The sequence below is a fragment of the Alexandromys fortis genome, unplaced genomic scaffold (assembly GCF_014885135.2).
Source record: "Alexandromys fortis isolate MF-2015 unplaced genomic scaffold, M_Fortis_MF-2015_v1.1 scaffold_2_1_26212458, whole genome shotgun sequence".
In the NCBI taxonomy this organism is placed as follows: Eukaryota; Metazoa; Chordata; class Mammalia; order Rodentia; family Cricetidae; genus Alexandromys; species Alexandromys fortis.
In genome coordinates, this window is record NW_026067930.1 from 773,506 (window position 1) to 800,452 (window position 26,947).

The 26,947-nt window shown below is 54.5% G+C and overlaps 3 protein-coding genes across 16 annotated transcripts; 2 read left to right on the forward strand and 1 right to left on the reverse strand.

The window, feature by feature from the left end:
• Foxh1 (forkhead box H1) lies at positions 1–2,321 on the forward strand. Its single transcript, XM_050144941.1, has 3 exons — positions 1–247; positions 506–610; positions 712–2,321. Exons 1-3 carry the CDS (start codon positions 86–88, stop codon positions 1,540–1,542), a joined length of 1,098 nt encoding a protein of 365 aa, XP_050000898.1. The 5' UTR covers positions 1–85; the 3' UTR covers positions 1,543–2,321.
• On the reverse strand, positions 2,027–10,099 carry Kifc2 (kinesin family member C2). 4 transcript variants are annotated; one of them, XM_050144908.1, is made up of 19 exons: positions 10,068–10,099; positions 9,210–9,267; positions 8,883–8,964; positions 8,604–8,752; positions 8,382–8,520; positions 8,125–8,270; positions 7,978–8,043; positions 7,764–7,892; positions 7,307–7,384; positions 7,082–7,196; positions 6,896–7,005; positions 6,227–6,335; positions 5,978–6,141; positions 3,768–3,872; positions 3,555–3,676; positions 3,342–3,465; positions 3,095–3,224; positions 2,750–3,006; positions 2,027–2,677 (listed from the first exon to the last, which is right to left on the reverse strand). In XM_050144908.1, exons 4-19 carry the CDS (start codon positions 8,676–8,678, stop codon positions 2,423–2,425), a joined length of 2,124 nt encoding a protein of 707 aa, XP_050000865.1. In that variant the 5' UTR covers positions 8,679–8,752; positions 8,883–8,964; positions 9,210–9,267; positions 10,068–10,099; the 3' UTR covers positions 2,027–2,422. The 4 variants fall into 4 exon arrangements, with proteins under 4 accessions (XP_050000865.1, XP_050000864.1, XP_050000866.1 ...); XM_050144907.1 differs by having other exon boundaries at positions 9,942–10,084; XM_050144909.1 differs by lacking the exon at positions 10,068–10,099 and adding an exon at positions 9,622–9,661.
• Positions 10,062–26,595, forward strand: Zftraf1 (zinc finger TRAF-type containing 1). 11 transcript variants are annotated; one of them, XM_050144931.1, is made up of 5 exons: positions 12,075–13,464; positions 20,191–20,242; positions 21,137–21,326; positions 21,938–22,149; positions 23,115–23,395. In XM_050144931.1, the coding sequence occupies exons 1-5, from the start codon at positions 13,108–13,110 to the stop codon at positions 23,366–23,368; spliced, it is 1,065 nt and encodes a 354-aa protein (XP_050000888.1). In that variant the 5' UTR covers positions 12,075–13,107; the 3' UTR covers positions 23,369–23,395. The 11 variants fall into 11 exon arrangements, with proteins under 11 accessions (XP_050000889.1, XP_050000895.1, XP_050000894.1 ...); XM_050144929.1 differs by lacking the exon at positions 23,115–23,395 and adding an exon at positions 23,664–26,595 and having other exon boundaries at positions 12,104–13,464; XM_050144940.1 differs by lacking the exons at positions 12,075–13,464; positions 20,191–20,242; positions 23,115–23,395 and adding exons at positions 10,245–10,776; positions 23,664–26,595 and having other exon boundaries at positions 21,088–21,326.
• The last annotated feature ends 352 nt before the right edge of the window (positions 26,596–26,947 follow it).

The window sequence follows — 26,947 nt, forward strand, 5'->3', positions numbered from 1 at the left end:
CTGGGACCCCACCTCGACTTACAGTTGGTCTGCCCTGAGCCCCCTGTTAGGTCAGACCCCCACACAGGGCCGCTTTCCTTGCCTGATGTCTTGCAACACCTCTCATCAGAGGCCTCCAAAGGCAGAGTCTCCCCCCAAGAGAAGGAAGAAGAGATACCTGCGTCATGACAAGCCCCCCTACACCTACTTGGCCATGATCGCTCTGGTAATTCAGGCAGCACCTTTCCGCAGGCTGAAGCTGGCCCAGGTGAGAGGATCCCTCGTGCTGGTGGGTCACACCTACCCCAGGCTCGCGCGTGCGCGCGGCCTCTACCTAGTCCACTCATCCTTGCCAGTGACTCGGGGACTCTTTTCAAGACCCTTCTTCCACAACCCCCACACACTCTGCTGCCCTCGGGCCCAGAGGTCTGTCTCCCTGAGAAGAGGTGCCCTGCTGCCGGCTGTGGGGGGAAGGAGAGGGCACTGCTATCCTTGGCTCACCACGCCAAACACTGCCTGCTTTCAGATCATCCATCAGGTCCAGGCAATGTTCCCCTTCTTCAGGGACGACTACGAAGGCTGGAAGGACTCCATCCGCCACAACCTTTCCTCTAACCGGTGCTTCCGGAAGGTAGGGTGGTCTATGGTCAAACTCTGGGAGCGGTGTCGGGTGGACGTGGAAACCCTGAACCTCTGGGTGGGATAGTCACACCCAAGCCAATTACTCTCTAGGTGCCCAAGGACCCTGCAAAGCCCCAGGCCAAGGGCAACTTCTGGGCGGTGGATGTGAACCTGATCCCAGCAGAGGCGCTGCGCCTTCAGAACACTGCTCTGTGCCGGCGATGGCAGACCCGGGGCACACGCAGAGCTTTCGTCAAGGACCTGAGCCCCTTCGTGCTCCACGGCCGGCCTTATCGGCCGCCCAGTCCCCCACCACCATCCAGGGACTGTTTCAGCATCCAGTCCCTGCTAGCGGACCCCGGGAAAGGATCGACATGGCCCCAGCAGCCTGCACTAGCTGGACAGAGCAGTTCAGCTCAGGCAGGTACTAGCTCCAAGGGGGAAGAAGAGATGTGTACTGCGCCCCGTAACTCCACTGAGAAGCCTCTGTGGCCCCTCTCCTCCCTTCCTGGGCCCACAAGAATAGAGGGGGAGACTTCCCAAGGGGAAGTCATCAGGCCTTCTCTTTCCCCAGAGCAAGGCACCTGGCCAGTTCACTTACTTCAGGGTTCCCAAGATCCCATGGGGATGTCCAGCAGGGGGTGCAGAGCTTCCCTGTGGGGACAGCTACCCACTTCTTACTTGCCCATCTACACTCCCAATGTAGAAGTGCCCTTGGCCACACTACCTTCCACCTCTTGTCCCCAGTGCCCGTCTTCAACCAGCCCAGCCTACTGGAGTGTAGGTACTGAATCCCAAGGATCCCCGGACCTGCTCTGTGATCTAGATTCCCTCTTCCAGGGAGTACCACCCAACAAGAGTATCTATGATGTGTGGGCCAGCCACCCTTGGGACCTGGCTGCTCCTGCCCCCGGCTGGCTGCTCTCCTGGCACAGCCTGTAATCGTTAAAGGCAGGCAGGGGCTGCTTCTCCCTTCTACCCCTGGGTACCATTTTGATGGAGACCAGAGCTAGGAGCATGTCCACAGCAATAGCTTTAAAACACCAGGCACGGCATTGCTGAAAACCCATAACTTTAATTGGGCTACTCCAGAAAGGGTTTTGCCTCTGCTAGACACAACAGGTCTGGTCAATCTCTCCCACACACACAGGGACGGGGTCTGGAGAAGCAGCGCTCAGCCTAGAGTGGGGCATCTTCCCTTTATCCCACTCTGTCATGCCATCCATCTAAGCCATCCCTCTGTCACCGCGCCTTCTTGGATCCAGGCTGGGGGAGGGCAAGCCAAAAGTGGGTCCATTCTGAAGTCTTCCCCCACCCCTCAGCTGCCTGGGTAGGAGGTAGCACCTTTTGGGGGAGGGTTAGGAAATGAAATCTGGACCCTACATGATTTGGGGTGGTGGAAGTAGGGGAGAGATTAACAGTAAAGGAATTTACAAGGCTTTAATTCCAAGTCTGATATTGGGGGCAGGGTGGTGAGTTGGGAAACCACTTGGTCTGGGGTCTGGTTCCTGCAGCTCCGGATCCCCCGCTGTGGGCTGTGATAAGGGCAAATGGTGATAAGGTGAGAGCTGAGGACCTGCGGCCCAGCTGGGGGTGGAAGGGTGGAGGCAATCCTTTCTCCGAGCACGACAGTCCCTGGCCAGATCAAGAAGGCAAAGGGGGAAACTGTAGGATTCTGGTGGCCAGCTAGGGCCTGAGTTGGAAAAAAAAAAAAGACAAAAGAGGTTGACCTGGAAGATGGGGTATAGGAACTTCACTGCTGCCTCTGCCAGCAGAGGTTTGTTCCCATCCCAAGACCAGTCCTAAGGGCTTTGACCCAGATCTACGGAGGCAGGTCCGCTGGAGGCTCTACAGTCAAGCCAGAACAGCAGTTGGGGCTGGGACTTGGAGGGCTGCCAGGAGATGGTGTAGGGGTGCAGGAAGTCCCAGTGAGTGGGGTGTCAGTACTGAGAGAAGAAGGGGTTCCGGAGCGTGGGGCTCTACGGCGCCGGGCTGGTCCCAGTTCCACTTGACCCACTCGCTCGGCGAATTTGAGCGAGCAGATCGTCTCCCCAAGATCTTCGGTCCTCGTTGAGATCTACAAGAGAGTGACATTCATACATAGCTCTGGTGGGCAGTGCTTCAGGCTTGAGCCAGCCCAGGAACTCACCTGCAGCAGCAGCACTGCGGTGGTGCCGGCGCCAAGCGCCGGCTGTAGCAGGCGTGTAAGCTGTGAGTCTCGGAAAGGTATGTGCGGCCGCCGAGCTCGGAGCGCGGCCATCACTCCTCCTAGCGCCAGCAAAGAGCGGTTGATTGCCTGGGCCTCCCGCAGGCGCCGGGCGCCATTGGGATCTCTCTGCAGCGGGCTGGCCACCCCTGCTTTCCACACACGCTCGGATCCTGCCAGGTCCACCAGGTGCAGTGTGCCTGCCGGTTCAAATGAAACCGATGTGGATGGAGACCTCTAGTTAACTGGAAACCCAGCAGGACTTAAATTAAGCACAATCAGAGGTACCTGTGCTACCCTGGGCACGAGATGGAGACGCTGAGCGCAAAGTCAACGTAACTAGGGCGTGGGAGCGTGAACTGTGCTGGTTCATGACAGTAGCTGCCGTAGCTCGGTTGCTCCTCCCCAGACTCAGCATCTGGAGATATAAGTGTGTGTGTGTGTGTGTGTGTGTGTGTGTATCAGCTGGGGGGGGGGGAGGTGGTCTCTGCCCCCAGGTGGGAACAGACAGGGGCCCTGAAGAGGGCAGCCTTACCTGGTGCAGGGTTTCCAGGTTAGGGACGTCCCAGTGCGTGAGGCCAGCCACTTGAATTCCCCCCTGCCCTGCAGGTCCCTGCCTCACAACCAGGCGCTCTGGAGGCCCTGTAGCTAGGAGGTCCCTGGTAAGAAAGGGCAGGTTTGGTCTCTGGGCTCTAAATGTGGCTGCAGAACCCTGGGGCAAGGAGAAGGCCGCCCACGCATCCCTGACCTGACTGCCTCGTTGTAGATCTCCACCATGCTGAGGGTCACATGGTGGTGCCCTCCAGTCCCCATCTCCCGGAACAGCAACTGCAGAGCCCTAGGAGCTATGCCAGGGTCCTCAGGTGGGCCCTGAGGACAGTGTGCAGTTGCCACATTGGACTCTCATACAAACCCCCGAGGCTCTCCCACCTCCCACCCCCAAGTGTGAACTCCAACCCACCTCCATACTGTAGGTTTTCCCAGTCCCAGTCTGACCATAAGTGAAGATGCAGACACTGTACCCCTGAAGACAAGACAGCACTGCAGGCTCTAGCTGCCTGAAGACCTAGGGACAAAAAACGGGCAAGAAAAGTGTCCTTAGCGCTTCCCTGTTTCCCTATTCAAGACCTGAAAGTGGGAAAAGTGTGGCTCCCCTGAGAAGTGGCTCCCCTGCCTTCCTACAGCAGGTGCGCTAGGGATTAGTGGGGTAAGGACATAACAAAACTGATACTCTGGAAGAGGATGTAGAGTCCTGGGGACCAGTTAGGAGGTCCCGGGAGCAGTGGTCAAGAGCTCAGATGCCAGAGCTGGACTTCCAGGTTAAAACCTGAGGCAACTAGAAGCCAAGTACTAATCATCTTTTCTACGCTTTTCCAGGTCATTCCTCTATAGCAACTAATGGAAATGTGTGCTGGAGAACCTGAGTAGTACTTGACAAGAAAAGAATAAACCTAAACAGGGAATGGCGGCGCACACCTTTAATCCCAACCCTCAAGAAGCAGAGGCAGGCAGATCTCTGCACTCAAGGCCAGCCTGTCTACATAACTAGTTCCAAGCCAGCCAGAGGCACACAGTGAGACCCTATCTAAAAAACAACAACGACCAAAACACAGCCTGATCTACACATCTACAGAGTGAGTTTCAGGACAGCTAGAGCAACACACAGAAACCCTGTCTCAAAAAAGCAAAACTTAGGGGCTGGAGAGATGGCTCAGAGGTTAAGAGCAGTGCCTGCTCTTCCAAAGGTCCTGAGTTCAATTCCCAGCAACCACATGGTGGCTCACAACCATCTGTAATGGGGTCTGGTGCCCTCTTCTGGCCTGAAGGCATACACACATACAGAATATTGTATACCTAATAAAGAAATAAATATTTAAAAAAAAAAAAAAGCAAAACTTAAAAGGTCAAGAGGGTCTCTGTGAGTATAGGGGTAGTCACCAGGCAAGACTATAGGAACTCAAGCTCTGAGAAATAGAGACTGAGAGAGACATAGGGCCATGGGGCTAAAACATTCACAATGTTGGACAGAACTGTTGTAGACACAATTAATAGCCTTGAGTACCCACTTGGCCAACTTTCATATTAGAAGGTCCCTAGAGACTGAGTGCCTGTCATTTCTATTTCTTCTTCTTCTTTTTGGCTTTTTGAGACAGGGTTTCTCTGTGTAGCTGTCCTGGAACTCACACTGTAGACCAGACTGGCCTTGAACTCACAGAGATCCGCTTGCCTGTGCCTCCCAAGTGCTGGTATTAAAGGTGTGCTCCACCACCACCTGGCGTGGCTGTCATTTCTGATTGATGTCTTGATGGATGATCATATAAACAAAGTCTAGAATTGCCAGAGTGAGGATGAAAAGTTCAGAACTGGGTGGTACAAAACCGAGGAATACCGGTTGGAACCTCCTGAGAGATACCTTTGGTCCAGTCTGTTAGACTGAGGACCCAGTCCAGGCTGCCCAGAGTACAATAAAAAGTGAAGGGAGCTGTGTATGGCTGCAGTTTGAGACGGGAGATGAGGCCAGGAGACGGGAAGTCAGTCAGTGGTGGGTCTACCCCTGCCAGCTACTACATAATACCGTTGCTGAGACCAGAGCAGTCCGGGTCTTCTTTGCCAGCTCTGGCCCTAACTTAATCCTTTCTCAGCTCTGAGCCTCCACCTCAGCCCCAGAGACTCCAGCAGCACAGTTTATGTGCAAGTGGAGACCACATGTGAAGCACGTTGGGGTAGACTGCTTTTCCACTGATGTCTGGCCAGAGAAGAGGGAAGAGTAGGATTGATTGGAGCAGGCAGTGGGGGAGAGCACTGGGGCTGGCAGCTGCCCTGCTTGCTCATCACCTGTGCTCCCACCTAACCTGCCTTAGGTCCACAAAGCAAGAAGTTTTGCCTTCACTGATGGGTAGAGCCTGGATCATAAGAAGGGTGTGTCAGTGAAGCCATGTGGTACCCATCCATGCCTGCAGCCAGTTCTACACAAACAGTAACTCACCTTGGACAGGCTCAGCTGGAAGCCATTCCTGCCTTCAAGGACTTTCAGCGGCTCCCTTCCCTGATGGAGCCCAGCCTCCCTCCCACCTTTTAGGTACTTAGCCAGTCATGGAAGAGGGAACGGGCCTCTTTTGGACCCAGGGGACTCTGAGGAAGGGTCAGAACAGATGCAAAGGTGGCTGTCACCTCCTCCTGGCTGGCATCTGGAGGAAAGACCCAGTCCAGGCGAAAGCGGTGCTGGCGCCCTCGGTAGCAGGTGGTGATGGTCCCCCCTTGTCCAGGCTCCACGCTCACCAGGCTAGAAGGTATTCCTTCAGATGGTCTCAGCCGACATAGCACACGGATATTCCCTGCATTGGGGACCAACACCAGCAGATTGGCTCCTCTTCTTCCATCCTGTAGTCGTCGCTGCTCCACTCCCAAAGCCAATCTTACCCTTGAGTTCCAAAAGCCGCCCTGAGCATCCAGTTGGGGGGCCCTGCTGCCCCTCTGGGAGCTGAGTCCTAGCCCCTCCTGCTGACAGAGCCCCAAGGGCCCAGGATACCTGTGAGGAAAACAAGAACAGGTGCCAGGGCAATGTCAAGTGAAGTGGGGTGCTGAGAGCGATATGACCAGCTGTGGTGCCATACAACTTTCAGTGGGTATGGACTCCTGTGGGCATCATTCAGTGAATCTGAGATAGACTCTAGGAACCATAGACAAAAATATTCATTCATTCTCTCATCTATCCCTCCAGGTTTCTCAGCAACTGCCAGTTTTCACAGCCCAGACATGAGGACACAGCAGTTGCACACAGCGTTAACCCCAGCACTCGAGAGGCAGAGGCAGCAGATCTCTGAGTACAAAGCCAGCCTAGGCTACAGAGTGAGTTTCAGGACAGTCAAGGCGACATAGAAACCCTGTCTTGCAACCACTACCCCCTACCCCCTAAAAAAAGAAAAAAAAAAAGAGACAAATGAGGACACTTTGGGCCACTCAGAAATTATTCTGATCCAAGTGCTTACAACTGACCCACTAGTACAGACAGCTCCTGAGGGACAGAAAGGGGGAAACAATAACAGAGGCTCCCCATAGAGAAGGTACTAGGAGAGGAAAGTTCCTGACCTGGCCCTGGGCCTCACTCAGAGAGCCCTGACAACTCTGGGTAAAGGTGCTGACCAGTCCTCGGAGGTCCCCACAGCCCTGACGAAGGCTGGCCATCCGTGCCCGAAGTCCTAGAGGAGGAAGGCCATTGAGAGGAAAAGACAGATTCCAGAGCATTCCCCCAAATCAATTTCTCCTAGCTCTTACCTGCCAGCTGTCCATGAACTTGCTGCAGCTCCTGTCTGCAGTTCTGTTCTGTCTCCTGCTGGAGCTGCTGGAGGGCCCCTCGCAGGCCCTGCAGCTGCATCTCCTGGACTCCCAGCTGTCCCTCCCAACCCCACTTCAGTCACTGAGGAAACAGGCACCAGGCCCTGCCCCAGATGTCACCTCCCAGCATCACAGCCCCCCTTATCCCTAGGTCCCCTAGCCCACCTGGACTCGGAGGGCTTCTGTGGTGTCTTGGGCTTCTTGAAGCTGTCCCTGCAGCTCCAACAGAGCCCCTGCCTCCTCCTATAGAAGAGTGGGAGCCAAATGGAAACTCTGGAAAGGGTTTCCTATAGCTTCATTTCACAGACAGAAAGGCCAGATCAAGAGTGGCAAGAAGGACGAAAGCCATGGTAACCGACTCCATGCAGGGCTCCCTGTCCCAGACTCTCTGTTCTCCTAAGGTTACTCAAAGAGACCAAGAATGGGGTGGGGGGTGTCTTCTATGAGCATCAGCCTCACTGATGCAGCTACCTACAAAGACTGTCCCGGAGTTTCTCCGTAGTTAGAGATGGCCCCCTACTAAAGCACACACAAAGTCCTGAGGAGGTTTAAGTACTGTGGCTGGATACCAGGCATACAGGAGCCTGAACTGCAGACACCACGCAGCCAAACAGCGGAGTACCTGTGGAGCTCTGGAGAGGGGACCAGGGCCCCAGTGCAGCAGGAGCTCCCGAGTAAGGCTCAAACTCTGTTTCAAGGCTTCATTCTCCAGTGTGAGATGCTGAACTCTTTTCTCTGAATCTGTCGCCCCCTGACAGAGAGGGATGCCATCAGGATGCACCTGGCATTCCCTTGACTTCTCAGTCTGTCTCCTGAGCCCACCCCAATAGCCTCACCACTCCCAGGCGCAGCCTGCTCAGCTCTTCTTCCTGCTGCTCCAGCTGCTGTCTCAGCTCTTCCAGCTGCGGAGGAGTCAGGGACAGGATGCCATTCCTTTTTGGGTCTCGCACCCACCCAGTCCCCACTGCTCCTGATTCTCTTACCTGTCCAAGAATAAGCTGTTCCAGCCGCTGCCAAGCTCTCTGTTCCTCCTCCAGCTGGGGAGGCTGCAGTTCCTGGGTTTCATCCCCTGGTACCTCATCCAGGATGGGAGTGGGCTGAGAGGAGCTTTCTTCTTGTGACAAGGACCCTAAGGAGCCACAGTGAGACCAGTTACAAGTACAGAAATGTCTGACCTAGAGAGCAGGGCCGATTCTGATAGACCCAGCTCCCTCCACAAACGGTGGTACCCTTTACAAACCATCTAGAGTGGAAGACTGCACTGGACAGGCTGACTGTGTCCCCTGGAGCAGGGCCTGCCTCCCCCTGGGACTCCGTGTCCATGCCAGAAGGGCCAAGAGCTGACTTGTCACTGTCAACAGCGGGGGGACCTCACCAGGCTGTGCAGGAAGTAAGAATCAGCAGAAGAGTCGGGGATGTGAGAAGCACAGAAGCTGGGGAAAGGCTGGAGCCCAGTGCTCACCTTGCCCGGGTCAGGAGGCGTCCCACAGCTCTCTTCTGCCCCCAACTGGAGGGAAAGGAACTCAGCAAGGCGCATAAGTGCCTCTTCCAGAGACACCTCAGGTGCTCCACCTTCGGCTCCTTTCTGACCATCCTCAGATTTGGAGCAGCCTTCGAGGCCAAGTAGTGGAAGGAAGAGGCATTCCATAACACTAGTTGGAGGCTAATCTTTCTCTCTCAGTACCCCAACTTCAGGGCTCCCTCAATACCCTTCCCCAGCAGCTCCTCTGCATGCACCTACCCGCCAGGCTATTCAGCTCGGTCCAGAGCTCTGATGTGAACTGATCGGGGCGGCGACGACCCCTAGGTTTACCACTGCTCCTCTGGGAAGAGAGTATGGGGTGTCAGTGAGGGTGCTGGCAGCATGTGGGGCTTTCCCTTCTGATATGGGCTAAGGGTTTTGAGCTGATGTTTATGACCCCAACACCCAGATAGAGAAAAAAACTGGTCTAGGAACAGCCCTATTTCCTAGCGCTGGTGCCTAAGGACATAAGCTACACAGGTCGGCCACGACCAGATCTCAGAGTGATGGTGGTAACCAACCGCGATGCAGGCCCACTCCGCTCACCTGGGTGGGGTCGTTGGGGTCCGCGGCCGCCGCGGTCCCGCCATCCCTGCGAAAAAGACTGTAGAAGATGTAGATGAGCAGAGAGTAAAAGGCGTACATGGGGGCGCGGGGCGGCAGAGAGCACCGCTTCGCGCCGCCCCGCGTCCCCGCACCAGGACTCCGCACCCGCCCGCCGCAGTGCCCATGCGCATGCTCGCGGCGGCCGCCCCCACGGACGATCTTCCGCGGGCGGAGGGTGCACACTGACGGGCGACCGCGGGGAACTGCAAAACCTCTCCTTAAGACCCTGTCAAGTGTTTTTCAATCCCTATTTCGCAAAATAGTGGGCGCACAGAGGTCTAACGGCTGTCTAGCGTCTTTTGGGAATCCTGGCCCGCACTGCGTGGAGACCCCCACCAAGGTACGCGCGTACGCTTGCAACAGCTTTCGGTGCACAGGTGTACAACCTCTCCTCCTCCGGTAGCCCAGCCCAGATCCCACCCCTCCCCCGGAGCCCGACCCCGTCCCGCCCAGACCTCCCCCTCGAGCATCACCTCGCCCCGCCCACAGCCAAGCAACCCTCCTTCGAAGCCTCATCTTGCCCCGCCTCGCGGCTCCGCCCAGACCCCTCGAAGCGCCGCCTCTCTCCTCTCAGTCAGAACCTACTCTTCGGAAGCCCCGCCTACATCCCCGCCTCCGATCCTTCACCAGCCCCGTGCACGAGCAAACCTGTCCTGAAGCCTATGCGCACACCTTAACTCCCCGCACTCGGGAGGCAGAGGCAGGCGGATCTCTGTGAGTCGGAGGCCAGCTTGGTCTCTACAGCAAGTTCCAGGACTGCTTAGGGCTACACAGAGAGACCCTGTGTAGAACACAAACCTGTAGTGAACATCTTCTGGTAGTGACCTCCACCCTCCCAGCCCCACCCCTCCAGAGCCTCCTTCGGCCTTCCGCAGGCCCCGCCCCGCCGCTCTAGCCGGAGCTCCTCTCGTTGGTGGAGGTAAGCGGGCTGCTCGGGTCAGCGCCGCGGGAGGGCGGGCTAGGAGGCGGGGCTGACTGTTGTGGGCAGGTTCCGGCCGTCGGCTCGGTGTAGCCAGGTGCTGCCCGCTGTCTCGGGCTGGCCTGTGCTGCCGCTCCCTCCCTGCCCGGACGTGGAAGACCGTTTCTCTCCAAGCGCTAAGGACTCGGTCCCGGCCACAGCACGGGACTGCGCATCTTGCTGTTCCGAGTACCTCGCTTGGGCGCCAGGATTCCACTCCCACTCCCCTTCCCCAGTAAATTAGTCTTTTTTCCCTGCAGGTGAGTCCAGTGACCTCAGAGCTCCAAGAAGTTTGGGGCTGAATCTATCCTGATGTCTACTCACAGGTCTCTCTGGAGCTTGAGATTCCTGAAGAGCGGCACTAAGGACTCCAAGTCGCCAGCCTCTGTGCTTTCTTCTCTCCAAATCTGAAGCCCCCTTTCCGATCTCCTCAAACTCACTGCTGTTCAAGGTGCCATGGTCTCCAAATTCAGGAGCGAATGGAGTACCGTCCTGTCCCACCTGGTGCTGGCAGCGGTGTCTCTGCACGCAGCGGTGAGCTCTGTACAGGTGAATAGTCCCTCTTTCCCAGACTATGTAGAAAGATCCCTGCACTAAAAGAGGGTGGTGGGAGGCATATATGAACCTCGGTCTCCTCGACAGCCTCAAACTCTTTCCTTTTTAGAAGGGTGGCTCCTGGCTCCTTAACATGTCTGTCTTCCCCGTGTCGACAGTCCAGTCGAGGAGCTGCTGCTGGCTTCCTGCTGCAGACCTTCGCTGCCATCACGATGTTGGCCCCGGGGCTGAGCACACATGAAGACTGTCTCGCTGGAGCTTGGGTTGCCACAGTCATCGGTCTGCCTCTCCTGGCCTTCGATTTTCACTGGGTGAATGGGGACCGCTCCTCTGCCAATCTGCTTCTGGGAGGAGGCATGGTGTTGGCAGTGGCTGGTGACCACCTTGGACCTGAAGGGTGCTCTGTGGCTGGGCAGGCGGTACTGCTGGTGGTGGCAGTGACCATCCTTATCGTAGCTGTTTTCACTGCCAACACTTACGGGATGTGGGGGGGTGCCATGCTGGGCGTGGCAGGTCTCCTGAGCCGTCTGGAAGTGGACAGGCTGCTGTTGCTGCCAAAGGAGGATGTCTGTCGTTGGGCCCTGGCTGCAGGCAGTTGGGCCTATTGCCGGGCCCTGCACACACAGCGTCTACAGTGGGAGTGAGACCGTGGGGCTGACAGCAAGGCAGGGCTTCTGTTCCAGGTACTGCTTTCCCTCCTACTGGCCTACATCTAGAGCCTCTCCCTTAGGGGCAGGCCTGCCTCCCTCTTGAAGGGAGCCTGCTGTACTTTGACCAATCAGGGGCAGAGCCTGGGTGCTTGCCCTTCTCTGGTCATGCATGTGTGGAAGCGTGCCTAAACCAGAATGCAACAAGTCTTCAGCACACTTGGGGCCTGATTCTGGGAGGAACACGGTTGTGAGTCAGAGGCCAGATTTCCAATAAACCTTAGGAATGTACAGGAGTATGGAATCTGCTTATTCTTGAGCTAGCTTCCTCAGGCCTCTAGGGTATCAGCTGATTTCCCCGAGTAAAGAAGGGGCAATGTGCTTTAACTAATAGAAGGCATTATTCACCTTGGCATTCTGGCAGACTTGCCAAGAGAACCGCAGTGTGCTGGGCGTGGTGGTGCAGGCCTTTAATACCAGTTGGGAGGCAGAGACAAGCGCATGTCTGTGAGTTCTGGGCCAGACTGGCTTCCAGAAGTTGAGTTCCAGAATGGCCAGTGTTAACATACAGTGAGACCCTGTATCAAAAGAAAGAAAGAAAGAAAGAAAGAAAGAAAGAAAGAAAGAAAGAAAGAAAGAAAGAAAGAAAGAAAGAAAAGAGAAAGACTCCATGCTGAAAAGACACAGCAGTTTTTGGGTCTTGGTTTCCTGGGACATGGTAGATTTGCATATATCCTTGGTGGACCTGGCAGGTGGCCCTCTGGGGCAGTGACCTTCACAAGCTGGTGGCTGCCGCAGTGAAGGGCAGAAGCGGGCTGTACGTCAGCGATTCCCGGGAACTGCACATCCCTTCTGTGGACTGATTTGCTTACTACCTGTTTGCCACCCTCTTGTGTGTACAAGTCATGTCTTAGAACTTAACCACACTTTCCTCTATGGACCCTTCTTCAGCCTCCAATTACGGGGCTGGGCCGAGGGGTGGGTTAGAGTGTACCCAGTCCTTCTGTTCCGGTACTTGGTGTCTTGTCGACGTTTATCCCGTCGCGCAAGAGTGGTCGTCAGTGGGTTTTTCCAGTTCGTGCCCTTCCACTCTAGGCAGCTAGGCCAGAGCCTGGCGCACGGAAGGCCGAATTTCGGTGGACAATGGCACAGGCACACCCCGACATGGGTGTCTAGGGGCGCTTTGCACTCTCAAGGAGTAAAAGTCTCGATGTTTTTCCCGACCCCAGAGCGGGTGGTACCTTTCCAGGGACGCATCCCTCCCCTCAGCCCCCGTCACCCCTCGCCCCTCCAGCCTCCTGGACCCCACCTCCTTCTGTTCACCTTCTACAGTGGGCGGGCCCTCCGGCCTTCTCGCTCGTCCATTGGCGGTAGCCACCTCATCGTCTAGCCCCTCGCGGCGCTACCATTGGTTTGCGCTGAGCACACGTGACCAGGAGGACGAGGGGGCGGTGGCGTTGGGGGGGGGGTCCGCAGCGAAAACAAAGATGGCGGCCGCGCCGGGGTTGGTGGCCGGGACGGCTACGGGCCGACGCGCGGGCCAGGCCCACTGAGGCAGCGGCGCAGCGGGCAGGTTGCAGGGCCGCCGCGGCAGCGAGAAGCCGGCAGGGGCGCGCGGCGACCCTAACTTCCAGCCGGCGAGCGCGCCGGCACCCGCCCGCCGGGCCGGCCGGACGCGATGTCCGGCGCCGAGGAGGCCGGCGGGGGTGGCCCGGCTGCGGGGCCCGCGGGTGCCGTGCCGGCCGGGGTCGGGGTAGGGGCCGGGCCTGGGGCTGCCGCGGGGCCGGCTGCGGCGGCTCTGGGCGAGGCGGCGGGGCCCGGGCTCCCGGACGAGGCGGGCCTGGCCGGCGCTCGGCAGCTGCAAGAGGCGGCCGGCGACCCTGACGCGCCGCCCAAGAAGCGGCTGCGGGCGGCCGAGGCGGCCGAGGCGGCGGCGGCGGCGGTGGCAGCAGGCAGCGGGAAGCTGGAGGAGCGGCTGTACTCGGTGCTGTGTTGCACCGTGTGCCTGGACCTGCCCAAGGCTTCCGTGTACCAGGTAGGGCCGCCGGCCCGGCACGGCGCCGCGTCGCCTGGAGGCCTGGGGCCGGTGGCCGGGAACCCTTTCCTACCCAGACATCCACCTAACAGGCCCGCGAAGCCCCGCTCCCGTCTCGAGGCTCCTGCCTTTTCTTGCTCTGAATCTCATTTTCCGTGTTCTACGGTCCCCTTTACTTCCCCGTCTGAATTTCTGCTCTCCTCCTTAGATTCCTTGTTTGCACTTTCTGCTTCCTCCAGGGTGTCCCCCTTGACATAATCCAGCTCCCATTCCGCTGACCTCGCAGAGAGCTATGAACAGGTGCCCGCCCGCCATTCCTACTCCTCATCAACACTGCCCCTTACTTCTAAACCCCCTGGAGGAAGACGCTGCTTAAATGGAGATAGGGCTCCAATTCTGGCAGCCACACCCCCCCCCCAAAAATCCTTCCATGCCCGAACTACTAAAGTATACCTCCTTTTCTGCCCAGTGAAGCCCGGTGTCCTTCTGAAGAACTGGAGGAAGGAAGGGCCTCTCATCCCTTCCCAGGCCTAACCTAGGTGAAGCCACCTGCTTTTTTGGTACTTTCTCCTGCCTCAACCTAGCCAGTTTTCCTACTCAGGCATACCAAACTGGCCTCCAAGGTTGTCCTTGCATAGAACTTTGTCCTCGCCTTTCCCATCTGAAGACCCAAGTGCGCTAGTAGGACCCAGGGTACTGTTGTCTGTGGGCCTAACATACCCTCTCGCAAGTAAAAGAGCAGGCCTCCGGTTCAGTGAAAAGTGTCTGCCCACCTTCCCCTGGTCTCTTTGCCCCTCAGATCCCGGCTTCTGTCAGCTTTCTTTGTACTTAGAGTAGCGGAAAGTGGCTGGTGAGGCCTCTTTCCCTGCTTTGCTTTAGAGCGAGCCCCTGGCGGAGAGCCAGCATAGGTCTAGTCTGTGTAGCTATTTTCCTACCTTTTGGATCTCTACGTTCTTGTCTTGGCCTGAGGTTGTTGGTGTGTGTTGGGGGGGGGGGGGATTCCAGGGACCTGAACGGACACTCAACCTCCTAGGTGCTATGCCTTTCCACAGCTGCGGGTTCTAGCACCAGTCACCTCTCGTGTTAGGAGCCATCAGAACCTGCTCACAACCTTTTTTTCTTGTCTTGGCGTCTTGGTCCTTCTTAGTGAAAGAGCTCTTCCCTACCTAGGAGTGAGTGAGAGTCCAGCAAGACGAGCCAGTGGAAGGGAGTCCCAAGGGTCTCGGGGGTTTCTTGGTTGTTCCTGGCATGGTGATAGACCACATGATATTGGCTCCTGGTCTACACAGAGAGCCACCGTTGTGCTTCTGCCCAGAGTAACTAATGAGACTGGCTGGTTCAAACCAGTCTACACTGTGTTAGGATTGCTCTGGCTTGAGCTGCTGAGGAAGTGTAATAGAGTGGCCTGAGTGGAGGGACTGCCTTCTCAGGCACCGTCCCAGACTGAAGGTGGGTGCCCTTGCCGACCCAGAGGCGCTGTGGGCGTTGACATTGATCTCTAGGCTCTGCCACTAGCCCCCTTCCCATCTCCTTTCTGTGTAGGTAAATAACCTAGAGCAAAGACGGTCCCCTGTCACCTGGAACGGCTGGGAGAATTCTCTAGAATATGGGATTTTGGAAGAGCCTTGGGGCAAATGTTGGAACTTTGCCTGCACACAGATCTGTAAAATGGGAGTTCAGCGAGAGGAAGGAAGGATGTTTCCTAGCATCTTCGAGTGTTGCCAGAGTCTCCTGCCAGTGCAGTACAGCTCTGGAGGGTCCTGTTGTTGTCCCCACCAAGGTGCCAGGCAGGCCTCTTCAGGGCTCTTCCCTAGTCTTCTCAGGGTTTGAGCACAGGTGTCAGTATCCCTGGCCAGGATCCACTGCTGGTCACCACCTCCGCCTGAGCTCAGCTCTTGTGTTTTCCGCTAGCCTTCTTGTCTAACCCTTGTTGATGGGCTGTCCATCTCTTTAGACCAGTTTCCACCTTCAACTTTCGCTGGCAATATTTGCCTGACCTCAGCAGAACACATGGCTCCAGGTGGCCCCATCCGTGCTGTGCATCCTGGGAGCTGACTTGGATGCTCTGCTGGAGTGGAAAGTGGGTAACCACGCTATGGCAGGCATTGGACTGTGGGGAAAACCCCATGGGCCACTGGAGTTGGCTGGGTGTGTGGTAACTTGAGAGTGCATTATCCATATACCACCTGTGCTGCCAGGGAAGCACTGGGAAGTGGACAAGAGCAGGGTATGTATGTGGGCTCATCCACCTAGTCCTAAGATAGCCTTAGAACCTGCAGGGCAGATTCCCATGGCCCATACTCATACGCTGACATACCACAGACTAGAAAATTTGCTCAGGTTGTCTAACCAAGGCCGTCCACCAAGTAGCTCTTATCCCTGGGGCCTGTGTCAAGTCCTGCAGCAGGTACCACAGGTGCATGCTTTGATGTTCTCTGTGTGGGTGTTAGGTATATCCTGGGCAACTGGCCTAGCAAGATGTGTAGCCACCTTCCCGAGTCTAGGGTGGGCCCTTCCAAAGTCAGGCAGGCATTATGGCAGGTGCCTGGTAGGTGGCATGAAGGCTGGAGGGAAACCCACATTAGAACTTGTGGCTAGTCCAACCTGGGCAGATGGACAGGCAATTTGTGCTGGCTCCCTGTTCTGGATGTACTCATGAGGCCAGAGGGCAATGTAACCAGTCAGTAGCTACACATTGTAAGTGCCTTGTCTGTGAGTCCCAGCCTGAGAAGTTGCAACTGTAGCCTGTGCCCTGACCTACTTCCCCTAGCTTTCCCGCTACAGCCTTTCACATACAGCCCAGAATGGACTTTTGTAAGATAGACCCAGCCTTGACCTTGGGTATCAACCAGGCTCAGCCTCTTTGCGCTGCATCTGGCAAAGATACTGTTCCTTCTTCCCACCCTTTAAAAACCTTTGAGTTGAGGGATCACATAAGTGGGCCTTTGACATAGAACACAGTGAATCCAGCTCTATCTGATAGGGGCCCAGACACTTTCTGTGACCAGGAACCCGTTTCATTGTTCTACATGTTTTCCACTTTTTTTTTTTTTTTTTTTTTTTTTTTTTTTTTTTTGATTTTCGAGACAGTGTTTCTCCGTAGCTTTTGGTTCCTGTCCTGGAACTAGCTCTTGTAGAATCAGGCTGGCCTCGAACTCACAGAGATCCACCTGCCTCTGCCTCCCGAGTGCTGGGATTAAAGGCATGCGCCACCACCGCCCAGTTTACATGTTTTCCACTTGAGCTGCCCTCTCCACGTCCCTGCCTGCCTCTTTGCTTCTTCTTTGGCCTGACTAACAAAACCCATCTTGGGCCCTCTGTTCTCCCTTTGACAAGGATTCCCTTCCTTTCCTATTCTGCCCCAGAGGATAGTTGATATATTCTGCTTTTGCCTTTGCCTCTGAGTATGAGAGACTGAATATCTGGTTGAGAAGAAGTCCAGAGAACATTTGTCCCACCTCTGCCCAGGCCCCCTTCTGAGATTGATTGATGTCTGGGGCTATCACACACATGGCCTGGCATCCTCTGGCACTGGCAATGATGATCCTTCCTTCACCCTCTTCCTCCTTTATTTTTATGTGCATGAGTGTTTTGCTCGCATGTGTATATATGCACCATGTATGTGCCTGGTGCCTACAGAGTTCAGAACAATGCTTCAGATCCTCTGAAACAGGACTTATGGATGACTGTGAGCCACCGCAGGTGCTGTTAATTGCTGAGCCAACTCTCTGGCCCCTGATTTGTTCTTTGAGGCAGGAATAGGTCTGCTTAGGATCTAAGGAAGAACTGTAGGCTTTTTGTTTTGGATTTTGGGGTGTGTGTGTGTGTTGATAGTTTATTTTGAGTTACTTTTAAATCTAAGCGGTGTTCATTTCTGAGTAAAAACTACACTTTGCTGGAGCCCAGCTGAATCATGAATATGGCTAACCTAGAATTTCAACTCTAGCCTCAGCAGAACGGTCTTGTCGCACTGGCTGTGTACCCATGGACAAGAAGCAGTTCTGCTCAGGCCCATGCTTGGCTATGGAAGTTCAAGAAACTGGGTCAGTCCTCAAGGTGCCACTAGCCCTGATTCCTTACCTGCATCCAAGACACCATGGAAGACTCTAGAGAAAAAGAGTCTCCAGGTGACTGAGCAGCACATGATGCCCTGAGCAGGAGGATAGGCTGTTCATATGGATCTGGGTACCATCATAATATTTTGGGCCCCCTATGTTTGTGAGGACTATGTTCTAGGCTTGAAAGAGACTGACTGACCACAAGGAACTTGTAACCAACTATAAGTTGTAGAGAACCCATTTCTAAGACCTGCTTATGGCTCAGGGGCAGGGCTTCTCTGTGAGCATAGCTATTCCACCTATCTCCTTTCACCCAAAGGAGAGCCCAGCTCAAATCGAACACTCCTGCCCTTGTATAGATGCACAGTCTGAGCACATGTGAATTGCCTGCAGGTCAGTAGATGGAAGGGCTGGGTGCTGGCCTGCAAGTATAGGAGCAGCAAATGACTGTTTCTGGACAATTTAAAGGAGCCTAGAACCTTAGCCCCATGGAGCTCTCTAGGCTTTGACATGGATAACTGCCAAGGTGGCATTTGTTCTGAGGCTGCTGTAATCTGAGTGTCAAGCTTTACTACAACACATTGCCTCTCCTACCTCATCCTGTGCCCAGGAAGAAACTGAGACCAACAGAGAGAAGATGATAAGTACAGGATCATGCTATTGGTGACCTATAGGATGAGGGCAGAGCTCAAAGTGAGCGCCAAGTCAGTATCTGTCACCAGAGGGCCTGGAAAGACCTACAGTGTTTCCTTGGGTGTGAGTCCAGAGTTTGCCTGGCCTGGCCATTGCAGGAGCAGTTTCTGGAGGAGTCTAGGCACTGAAACTGCCACTATGGAGTCATCTGTGGTCAAGCTTCTGCATAGGCAGTGGGCACAAGTTAGGGGATAGGCACAGTCTCTCCTGCTAAGGCTAAATGTGGCTGCCCTGAACCTATATTTGAAGTTAGGTCTTGCTCAGGAAGTTACGGGAAGGTGCTAGACTTGTGCGTTATATACAGCTTACCTAGACATTGTCCCTAAGATGGCTGGTGAGGGGCTCTAAGAGGGTTTGCCTTGAACCTTGGTTGGGCCAGTATGCCAGAGGACATCTTGGGACTTGTTCTGCCCAACTGTCAGGGCTGTGGCACCTCACTTTTCCCAGACCTTGCAAACTTCCCCAGAGTCCTAGAGGGACCCAGAGGAAAGCAGGGTAGGTACGACTTTCCTGTGGAATGGAGTTGATTTGAGTCTGGAATTCCCAGGAGAATAGGCCCTGTGGCCAGACCTAGCCCAGGCTTAGGTGGCTTCCACGGTTGGGGGCAGGAGTGATACTGAAGAGCAGTGATGGGATTGGCAGCCTTACCCTCTCATTAAGGGGGCCCAGCACTCCTTTCCAAGTCTGCTTGGACTGAGATTCAGAGCAGCTATCCACTGCATGGTTTAGAAACCTTGAGAGGAGCAGGCTGCCGCCAGGAAAAATGCTGTTGCCCCTCTACTCAGGCTGGTAAACCCTAAAAGTGACTGTAGACCTGAGCGCAGAAGCCCAGAGCTTCCTCTAAGTCCAGGCAGCTTGCCAGAAAGTGGCTCAAGCTGTGCACATGGATTGGTCGGGCTGCAAGGTCCTTGGGTATCTTAGTGCCGGTGTCTTGCTGGGTGAACTTCTGTTATTTTTAAGAGAGGGTCTTATGTAGCCCAGAAGTCATTTTGTATTCCAATCTTACTTTAAACAGTCCTGCCTCTGCCTCCTGAGTTCTGAGCTTATACCACTCCCAGTTCTGGGTAGAGTTCTTGGAGGATGCTATGTGGCCGTACCCCGCTTCTATGGGAGTGTCCTGAGATTGCCTCTCTGAAATAGATGAGCATTTAATTTTGTGTTGTATTCGCTCCTGCCTTCCAGAAGGAACAGTAGTCACTGTCCCAGGAAGTCCCCAGGCAGATGGGGTATAAGAGGACTGTGACTTGGCCCCTTGGTCAGTGCCTGTCATGTCTATACCCAGCTCCAGACCTGGAGTGGGCACAGCAGAGTGGGTTGTTCCATCTCCATTATAGATAGCCCACATTCTGGCTGGCCCCTGCCATGTCCTCTTCATCCAGGCCCAGATCAGCCAGGCTACTCTCTTGATAGTTGCATGTTTTAATTTTTCAGTCAAACTTATGTTTGTCTATAGATATATATGGTGTCCCTGTGGGCATGGGTTCTGCATCAGACTTCTGTCACCATCAGTCTTCAGCATGTAGGTTCCATCAGACAGCCTGTTGACGCACGCGATAAGATGGTAGCTAAGGTTTATTAATCATGACAGTTATGCAGATGGAGCCTCCTGGAGTGGCCAGGCAGTAACTACTTATGTCTCTTTCCTAATGCACACTACACTGTACAGAGCAGCCGCAGCATGGTAGCCTGATATACTGGTTTCTCTCTCTTTTGTTTTTGTTTTTCAAGACAGGGCTTCTCTGTGTAGACCTGGCTGTCCTGAAACTCCCTCTGTAGACCACACCGGCCTTAAACTCACTGAGATCTGCCTACCTTTGCCTCCCGAGTGCTAGGATTAAAGGTGTGCACCACCATACCCAGCTATTGGTCTCCCCTTTAACACTGAGTCCCTCATGGTGCGAGAGGGCTTTCTCATAGTAGAAGCCCACCTTGGTATAGGGTTCTCAACCCATCCAGTTTTTTTTTTTGTTTCTAGAATTTTCTTTTTTCAATACTGAGGATTGAACCCAGGACCTCAAGCTTGCTAGGTAGGCATTCTATCGATGAGCCACATGCCCAACCCGACCCACCCAGTATTTTCTATGGTACCAAATGATACCCAGAGTATATTGACTCTGTAAGAGACCCAGGTTCTAACAGTCTTTGTCTGTGTAAGCAAGGACCTCCAGCTGTCAGGTCTGCTCCAGCTGATCCCGTTTATATCAGCTCAACTCAGTACCAGGTCCCACCTAACTTCAGCCTGAGCCAACTTAGCCTCCTGCCTGCCATAGGCTTTGTGCCATTGGCTCTGGAGCAACCCCAGTAGGTAGTCGCCCTCCCTGGGTGCTAGCAACTGCTGGTTCTCACCTGTGTTATCAGCAAGGGCTGGTTATGGAGGGGCCAGGGTTGATCTCAACCTAAGCCACTCCTAGTTCCCACATGAACAGCCTTTTGGAAGCCAAGGGAAACATGCCTGCTTCAGCAGCAACCATGACCCACATGAACAGCTGCTTGCTAGGTATCCGGATCTGCCAGGTCAAGCAAAAAACCAGGCTTTTATGGTTAAACTGGAAAAGCCAGGTTCCAAGCCCAGATGTGGTCAAGTCAGTTTCCATCCAGGCCTGCTTTAGATGTAGCCAGGACCCTCATGACATGATAAGGACCTGCTCTTGACAAAACCAGAGTTAGCTCTATCCTGGCATGACCCTCCAAGCAGCTCTCAGTGTTTGTTAGATACCAGCAAGACTTGGGAACCAGTGGGTACTCCTCTACTCTCCTCACCTAAAACCCCTCAGGACATCTGCTCTGGCTGAGCCCAGCAGGTGTGGGTGGGCACATGTGCGTGCAAGGATCCACAGGACTGTGAGCTTCACCTCCCTTTCCTTCTCCGCAGTGTACTAACGGTCACTTGATGTGCGCTGGCTGTTTTATCCACCTACTAGCAGATGCCCGGCTGAAGGAGGAGCAGGCCACATGTCCCAACTGTCGTTGTGAGATCAGTAAGAGCCTCTGCTGCCGGAACCTGGCCGTGGAGAAAGCTGTGAGCGAACTGCCTTCAGAGTGTGGCTTCTGTCTGCGTCAGTTCCCTCGCTCCCTCCTAGAGAGGCACCAGAAAGAGGAATGCCAGGACAGGTAACCATGGTGAAGGTGGGGCCTTGTGATCACACATGTGGGCCCTGGGGACCACATATACAGCTCAGAAATAACCCTGTAGGCCCAGGTGGTGAGAGCATGCCTTTGCATAGAAGACAGTTAGGGTCTACACAGCTCTCTGGATAAGATGGTGATCCTCTAGAATTCTCTGTGGCTATTGGCTAGACCCTTAGAAAGTCCAGTACAGCAGAATCAGTTTGAAAGCTCTGGAAAGTTTGAGTGAAACTCTTTTGTTTGGCAACCCAGTCCCAGCACAGAGAAACAACCACTTGCCTGGCAAGGCCCTGGCACCAAGAGCTTTCCTAGAATGAGGCTATGTATCATGGTCAACAGCCACTCACCTCTAGGCAGAGAGACATCAGTACTGGGCACAGGAGGCATGTTGGCTAAAAGCTGTAGAGTTCTCTCTCCTTCAGTTTCCCTGCCTCTTTCACATACATACCTACGTGTGGTCTGAGTGGCTGCGCTCAAAATTCATTGTGTCTTACAGGGAAGGGCTTGTGGTTGGACAGAAGTAGCCTATGAAATACTTCTGGGTATGGCTATTTGCCACAGCCACAGAGATGACCACTGTTCTCAACTCCTTCCAGGGTGACACAGTGCAAGTACAAGCGTATTGGCTGCCCGTGGCATGGCCCTTTTCATGAGCTGACAGTGCATGAAGCTGCATGTGCTCACCCAACCAAGACAGGCAATGAGTTGATGGAGATCCTAGATGAGATGGATCAGAGCCACCGCAAGGAGATGCAACTCTACAACAGCATCTTCAGCCTGCTCAGCTTTGAGAAGATTGGCTACACAGGTGAGGCACCCCACATTCCCCTGCATGCCACACAGGTACTGTTTGGGGCTAGAGGCTCCAGGGAGGCAGTAGGCTTTGGGCAGTGGGCACAGGCTGCGCCGATGGCCAAGCTCTGGGAAAGCTCCAGATGGGCAGGAAGATGTCTTGGGGAAGAAGAGGTTGGAGATTGAGCGGAAGGAGGGATGCACCTGCATGGCTCTTACAGAGGTCCTTCCCACCTGTCCTCCCTGCCTCTGCCCACCACCCCGGCAAGATGATCCCCCCCCTCACTGTATGGGGATCTACAGATTTGGGGTTGGGTCTAACTAGAAAATTGGGTATGTTTGGGGCAGTCTGGGAGCTTGGGGGCCTTACCTTTGGAGCACAGAACAAGAAGAGCATTCCGTCAAGTCAGGTCCTGTCTGCAGATGTTCACTGAAGGCCACATGGCCTCCTAAGACTGGCAAGAAGCTTGGACAGGGCTCCAGAACAAGCTGAGGGTCTCAGCTCAGACTGTAGAACTGGGAGTGGATGCCTACATATGAGTAGACTGGACTGGGCCTATGCTCACTGGATCTCATGGCTCCCAGGCATCTGCCACCAACTTTGAACATGTCGGGGAGCAGGAGCCAGACCACAACTTGTACCAGAGAACAAGAAGCACCTGCTGATACTGGGGCAACTCGGGGAAACTTCATTCCCTCTGCTGCTCAGCCTACGGCAGGTGGCCAGCTCAGAGCACCCAGGGCAGTCCTGGACAGTCAGTCATGCCATGCTGCCTAGACTAGCCCAAACAGGCCTGAGATGCAAAGGGCCCAGGGGCCTGCATCAGCAGAAAACTCTGGCTCTTGATTAAGAGTAGCCTTGGCTGATCTCATGGCCTGTGGGGTCTGGGTGGGCCAGGCCATGTGGCTACAGCAGAGGCTGGGTGGGAAGACCTGTCCCCAAAAGAAGGACTGGCTGCCTAAGAGCCCTTACATCCACAGCAGAACGTGCCAGCCACAGGACTGCAAAGGCAGGTCTGCCTGCTAAGCGACAGCCCTACAGACAGCCGGGCAGAATCCACATCACAGTCAACATCAAGGACTTGGCACTCCCTTTGGGCAGGACCAGATACCATCTGCCCACCTGCCGGCTTTTCTGGCAGCTTTGTATCAGAACCAATAAAGTGCACTTGTTCTCAGAACTGTATCCTGTCTGTGTGTCTGCTTACCCCGCCCCTTCGGGGACAGGGGACTGAGGGTAAGGAGGGTGGCTCTATGGGTTGGCCACTCCTGGGCCACATGGCCTAATGTCCCACAGCCTCAGGACTCTCCAGCTAACTGGTGTTAATTCTGTTTGTAGTTGTTCCCCCAAATGTGCACTTCCATTTGCCATAATTGCGTTTGACTTACCTTGTGACAAGTAGAACACGCTATCTGGGTAAGTTGCCTTCCTCCCTGGCTAAGCCTGTCCTTGGCCTGTTGGGGAAGGCGCCACCCCCTGGCCCTCCCCAGCACTAACAGTTGGCTGTCTGGCCCTGTCTGTCTCCACAGAGGTTCAGTTCCGGCCTTATCGCACTGATGACTTCATCACACGCCTGTACTATGAAACACCACGGTTCACAGTACTGAACCAGACATGGGTCCTGAAGGCTCGTGTGAATGACTCGGAGCGCAACCCCAACCTGTCGTGCAAGCGCACACTTTCCTTCCAGCTACTCCTCAAGAGCAAGGTCACAGCGCCCCTGGAGTGTTCTTTTCTTCTGCTCAAGGGCCCATATGATGATGTGAGGATCAGTCCTGTCATCTACCACTTTGTCTTCACCAATGAGAGCAACGAGACGGACTATGTGCCGCTGCCCATCATCGACTCTGTGGAGTGCAACAAGCTGCTGGCTGCCAAGAACATTAACCTGCGGCTCTTCCTGTTCCAAATACAGAAGTAGGCTGGGCCCAGGACGCCTGAGGAGCAGAGGGCTGCAGTCCAGTAGTGCTGTCCCACCTCCCTGGCTTGGCGCAGCTTCGCACAACTATGATCATTTTAGCAAAGGAGGAGAACAAACAAAATCAAACACTGAGAAAGTCTGCATGCGTGTGCAATGGGGTCCCCGCCTCTGGCTCACCTTCCTCCCCTTTGCCTCCCACCTCCTGCAGGCAGCCAGAGGCTGGGCTGACCACAGTGGAAACAGTACTCTGGGCTCCTCAGGCACAGGTGGTGAGGAGGGCAAGAAGCCAACCACCCTTACCCCAGCTCCCATCCTTTCATGGAGGTGGCACGGTGGTTCTCTGGCCAGGCTCAGGGGCTCTGGCTGACTTCAGACAGCATATTTGATTGCAATTAAAAAGGCAGCCTTGTTTCCTACTTTCTGTTTTGTTGGAGGGGAAGGTGTGGCTGTGAATGGACCTCATGGGAGATTTGGTTTGGCCCAGTGGTCAGAACCTGTCCTGTCCCTGATACTGCACCTATGTGTGCACCCCAGGAGAGACTTAAGAGACACTGCCTCCCCCACAGTCTTATCAGAGGTTGGGACTAAAGCCTGGCCAGTGAGCCAGAGGGTTGGGCTTCCCCAGCTGCCACTCAGAGGAAGCAGGACTTGGCTAGTAGGGCTCAGCAAATGTTTTCGGAATGCAGGGTGAAATTCTGTCTCTTCGAGGAAAAAATGAAACTCTACAGGCTCTTTAAGTGATGTGATTTTAGCGAGAAATAACCCATTCGCTTAACTCAGCATAGAGGGCCAGGTGTCCTCAGGGTGCCAAGGAGGCAGCCCTTGTCTGTGAGACCTGCATTTAATGGTGGCAGGGGCACTGCAGGACCAAGGCAGAGCAGCATGGTTTATCGCCTAGGCAAGGTCGGCCTTCCCCTTGCTGGGCCATTCACAGATTCTCTGAGTTGTGGTTGTAAGCAGGACAAGTATTAGGGCCTCACAGAATATGAAGCAGCCACGCTGGATAGGGCTAGGCCCCGATTCTCTCTTCCTTGGGTTCCTCAGAGATACTGAGAAAGGTAGGACTTGCCTCCTTCTGTCTTTGCTTAGGAGATGAGGCTCTTCTATCATAGCTTTTTGTTGCTTTAATACCAAAGAACCGGTTTCCTCTGCCCTAACCAGACCTCCACATGCCTCAAAGTAGTTCCCACCATCCCATGCAAACTGCCTGGGCCTGAACTGTCCTGTACCGTCCAAGTTAAGGGACAGGGTAGTCTTGGCCATGTGGGTGCAAGTACTAATGTTCCACCCATCCTGACCTTCAAGAGGGCAAAGAGCTGAGAAATGAAGAGAAGGAACTGTGACGCGAGGTATAGGTCCCATCTGTTTTCCTGAATACGGCCAGTGTGGCCCTTCTGCCTTCTCATAGGCTGAGAGGTTTTCAGCATCTGTTTGGCTTCCTGCATGGGGCTTGTGGGAGTTCTCCTGCAAACATGACCAGGCTGGGAGGGGTAAGAAGGCCAATATTTGGCTTCTGCCTACTATGAAGGACCCCATGCCAGATCCCAGCACATCTATGGGAGCAGATGCAGCTCCTTGATTTTCTCTGCCTTTAGGGGCAGCCTCTCAAGCCTGCTCAGCTATCAGGCATAGAGGATCTTTGGAAAACAGAGGAGGCTCCTCTAGAAGTCCCTCTAGATTCTAAGGTGTTAGTATGAAAAGGCAGGGCAAGGCCAGCTTGCCCTAATAACCTGTGTCTAGATGTGTGAGAGACTGATTCACAGAAGGTAGCCTGAAAGTCTCCTGGGGAGAAACAGGATAGGAGGCTTATTCCCCCACGGGCACAAGCCAGCAGGGACGCTGTGCATGAGAGTGAAGCTGGGCTGGCAGGGGCTCAGAGACAACAGTTGAGCTCTGGGTATCTGTGGAGATGAAAGGCATACCCCAAGGCACAGGTAGGGCTGGGGCCATACCCAGCTGAGATCCACCTAGGGGTGGGGGTGTCCAAGAGTTCCCAGGACTACAGCAGCCTCCTAGTGACATGCTCGGTGTGGCCGCTACACTATGACATGTGCAGCTGTTGAGCCTTCTAACCTAGAGGAACCAGACATGGAGAAGACTAGTATGTCTCTTGGCTCTGCTAGGGACTGGCATACAGACCTTCAGCATCGTCACTATGAGCTCTTGGGGGGGGGGGAGCACCATATCTCCAGGCTTGTGTCCAGAGTCTTGTTATCTTGCTGTCCTAACCTGGCTCTTTTTCTGTTGTCTCTGAGGATGGGAGAGGGGTTCAGCCTCAGTAGGTGTTGGGGAGGCTGCCAGAGGGGGTTGCATAGGCCAAGCCAGGCCTCCCCCCTCCGCCTGTCTCATCCCCACTTCCTGTGAGCACCACATTTGCCCAAAGTGAGACATTTACAAAACAATAAAAATAATTTTCTAATGAGCAGAGCAAGAAGTGTTTTTATGATTGTTGGAAATGACTTACATGTCAGTTCTGCCGTTTGCATTTTCTTTGAGTATTTTCTGTATGTACCTGTAGTTAAAAAAATAATTCCAAACCATGTTTTGTCTGTGTTTCCTTACCAGAAGACAGCCTCAGGGTGGGGCTTCCTGTGCTCTGCTAGCCTGCCTTGCTCATCAGCCTGTATCCCATCCCCAGGCCTCCAGTCCTGTGAAGCACCCGGATAGAGAAGCTGGATTGTCTCTAAAGGGAGACTGGCTCCACAAAGTTGTCTCTGACTTATACTCGTGCCATGGCATGTGTGCCCTCCAAATAATAATAGTTTTTTAAAGATGCTTGTAAAATACAGCCTTCCAGGGCAAGGCACGGTCTGAGGAAACTTTCCCACAATACTTCATACAGTAGAGCAGCTGGATCTCAACAGGCTCCTATTTTATGAATCCTAGGGCTGG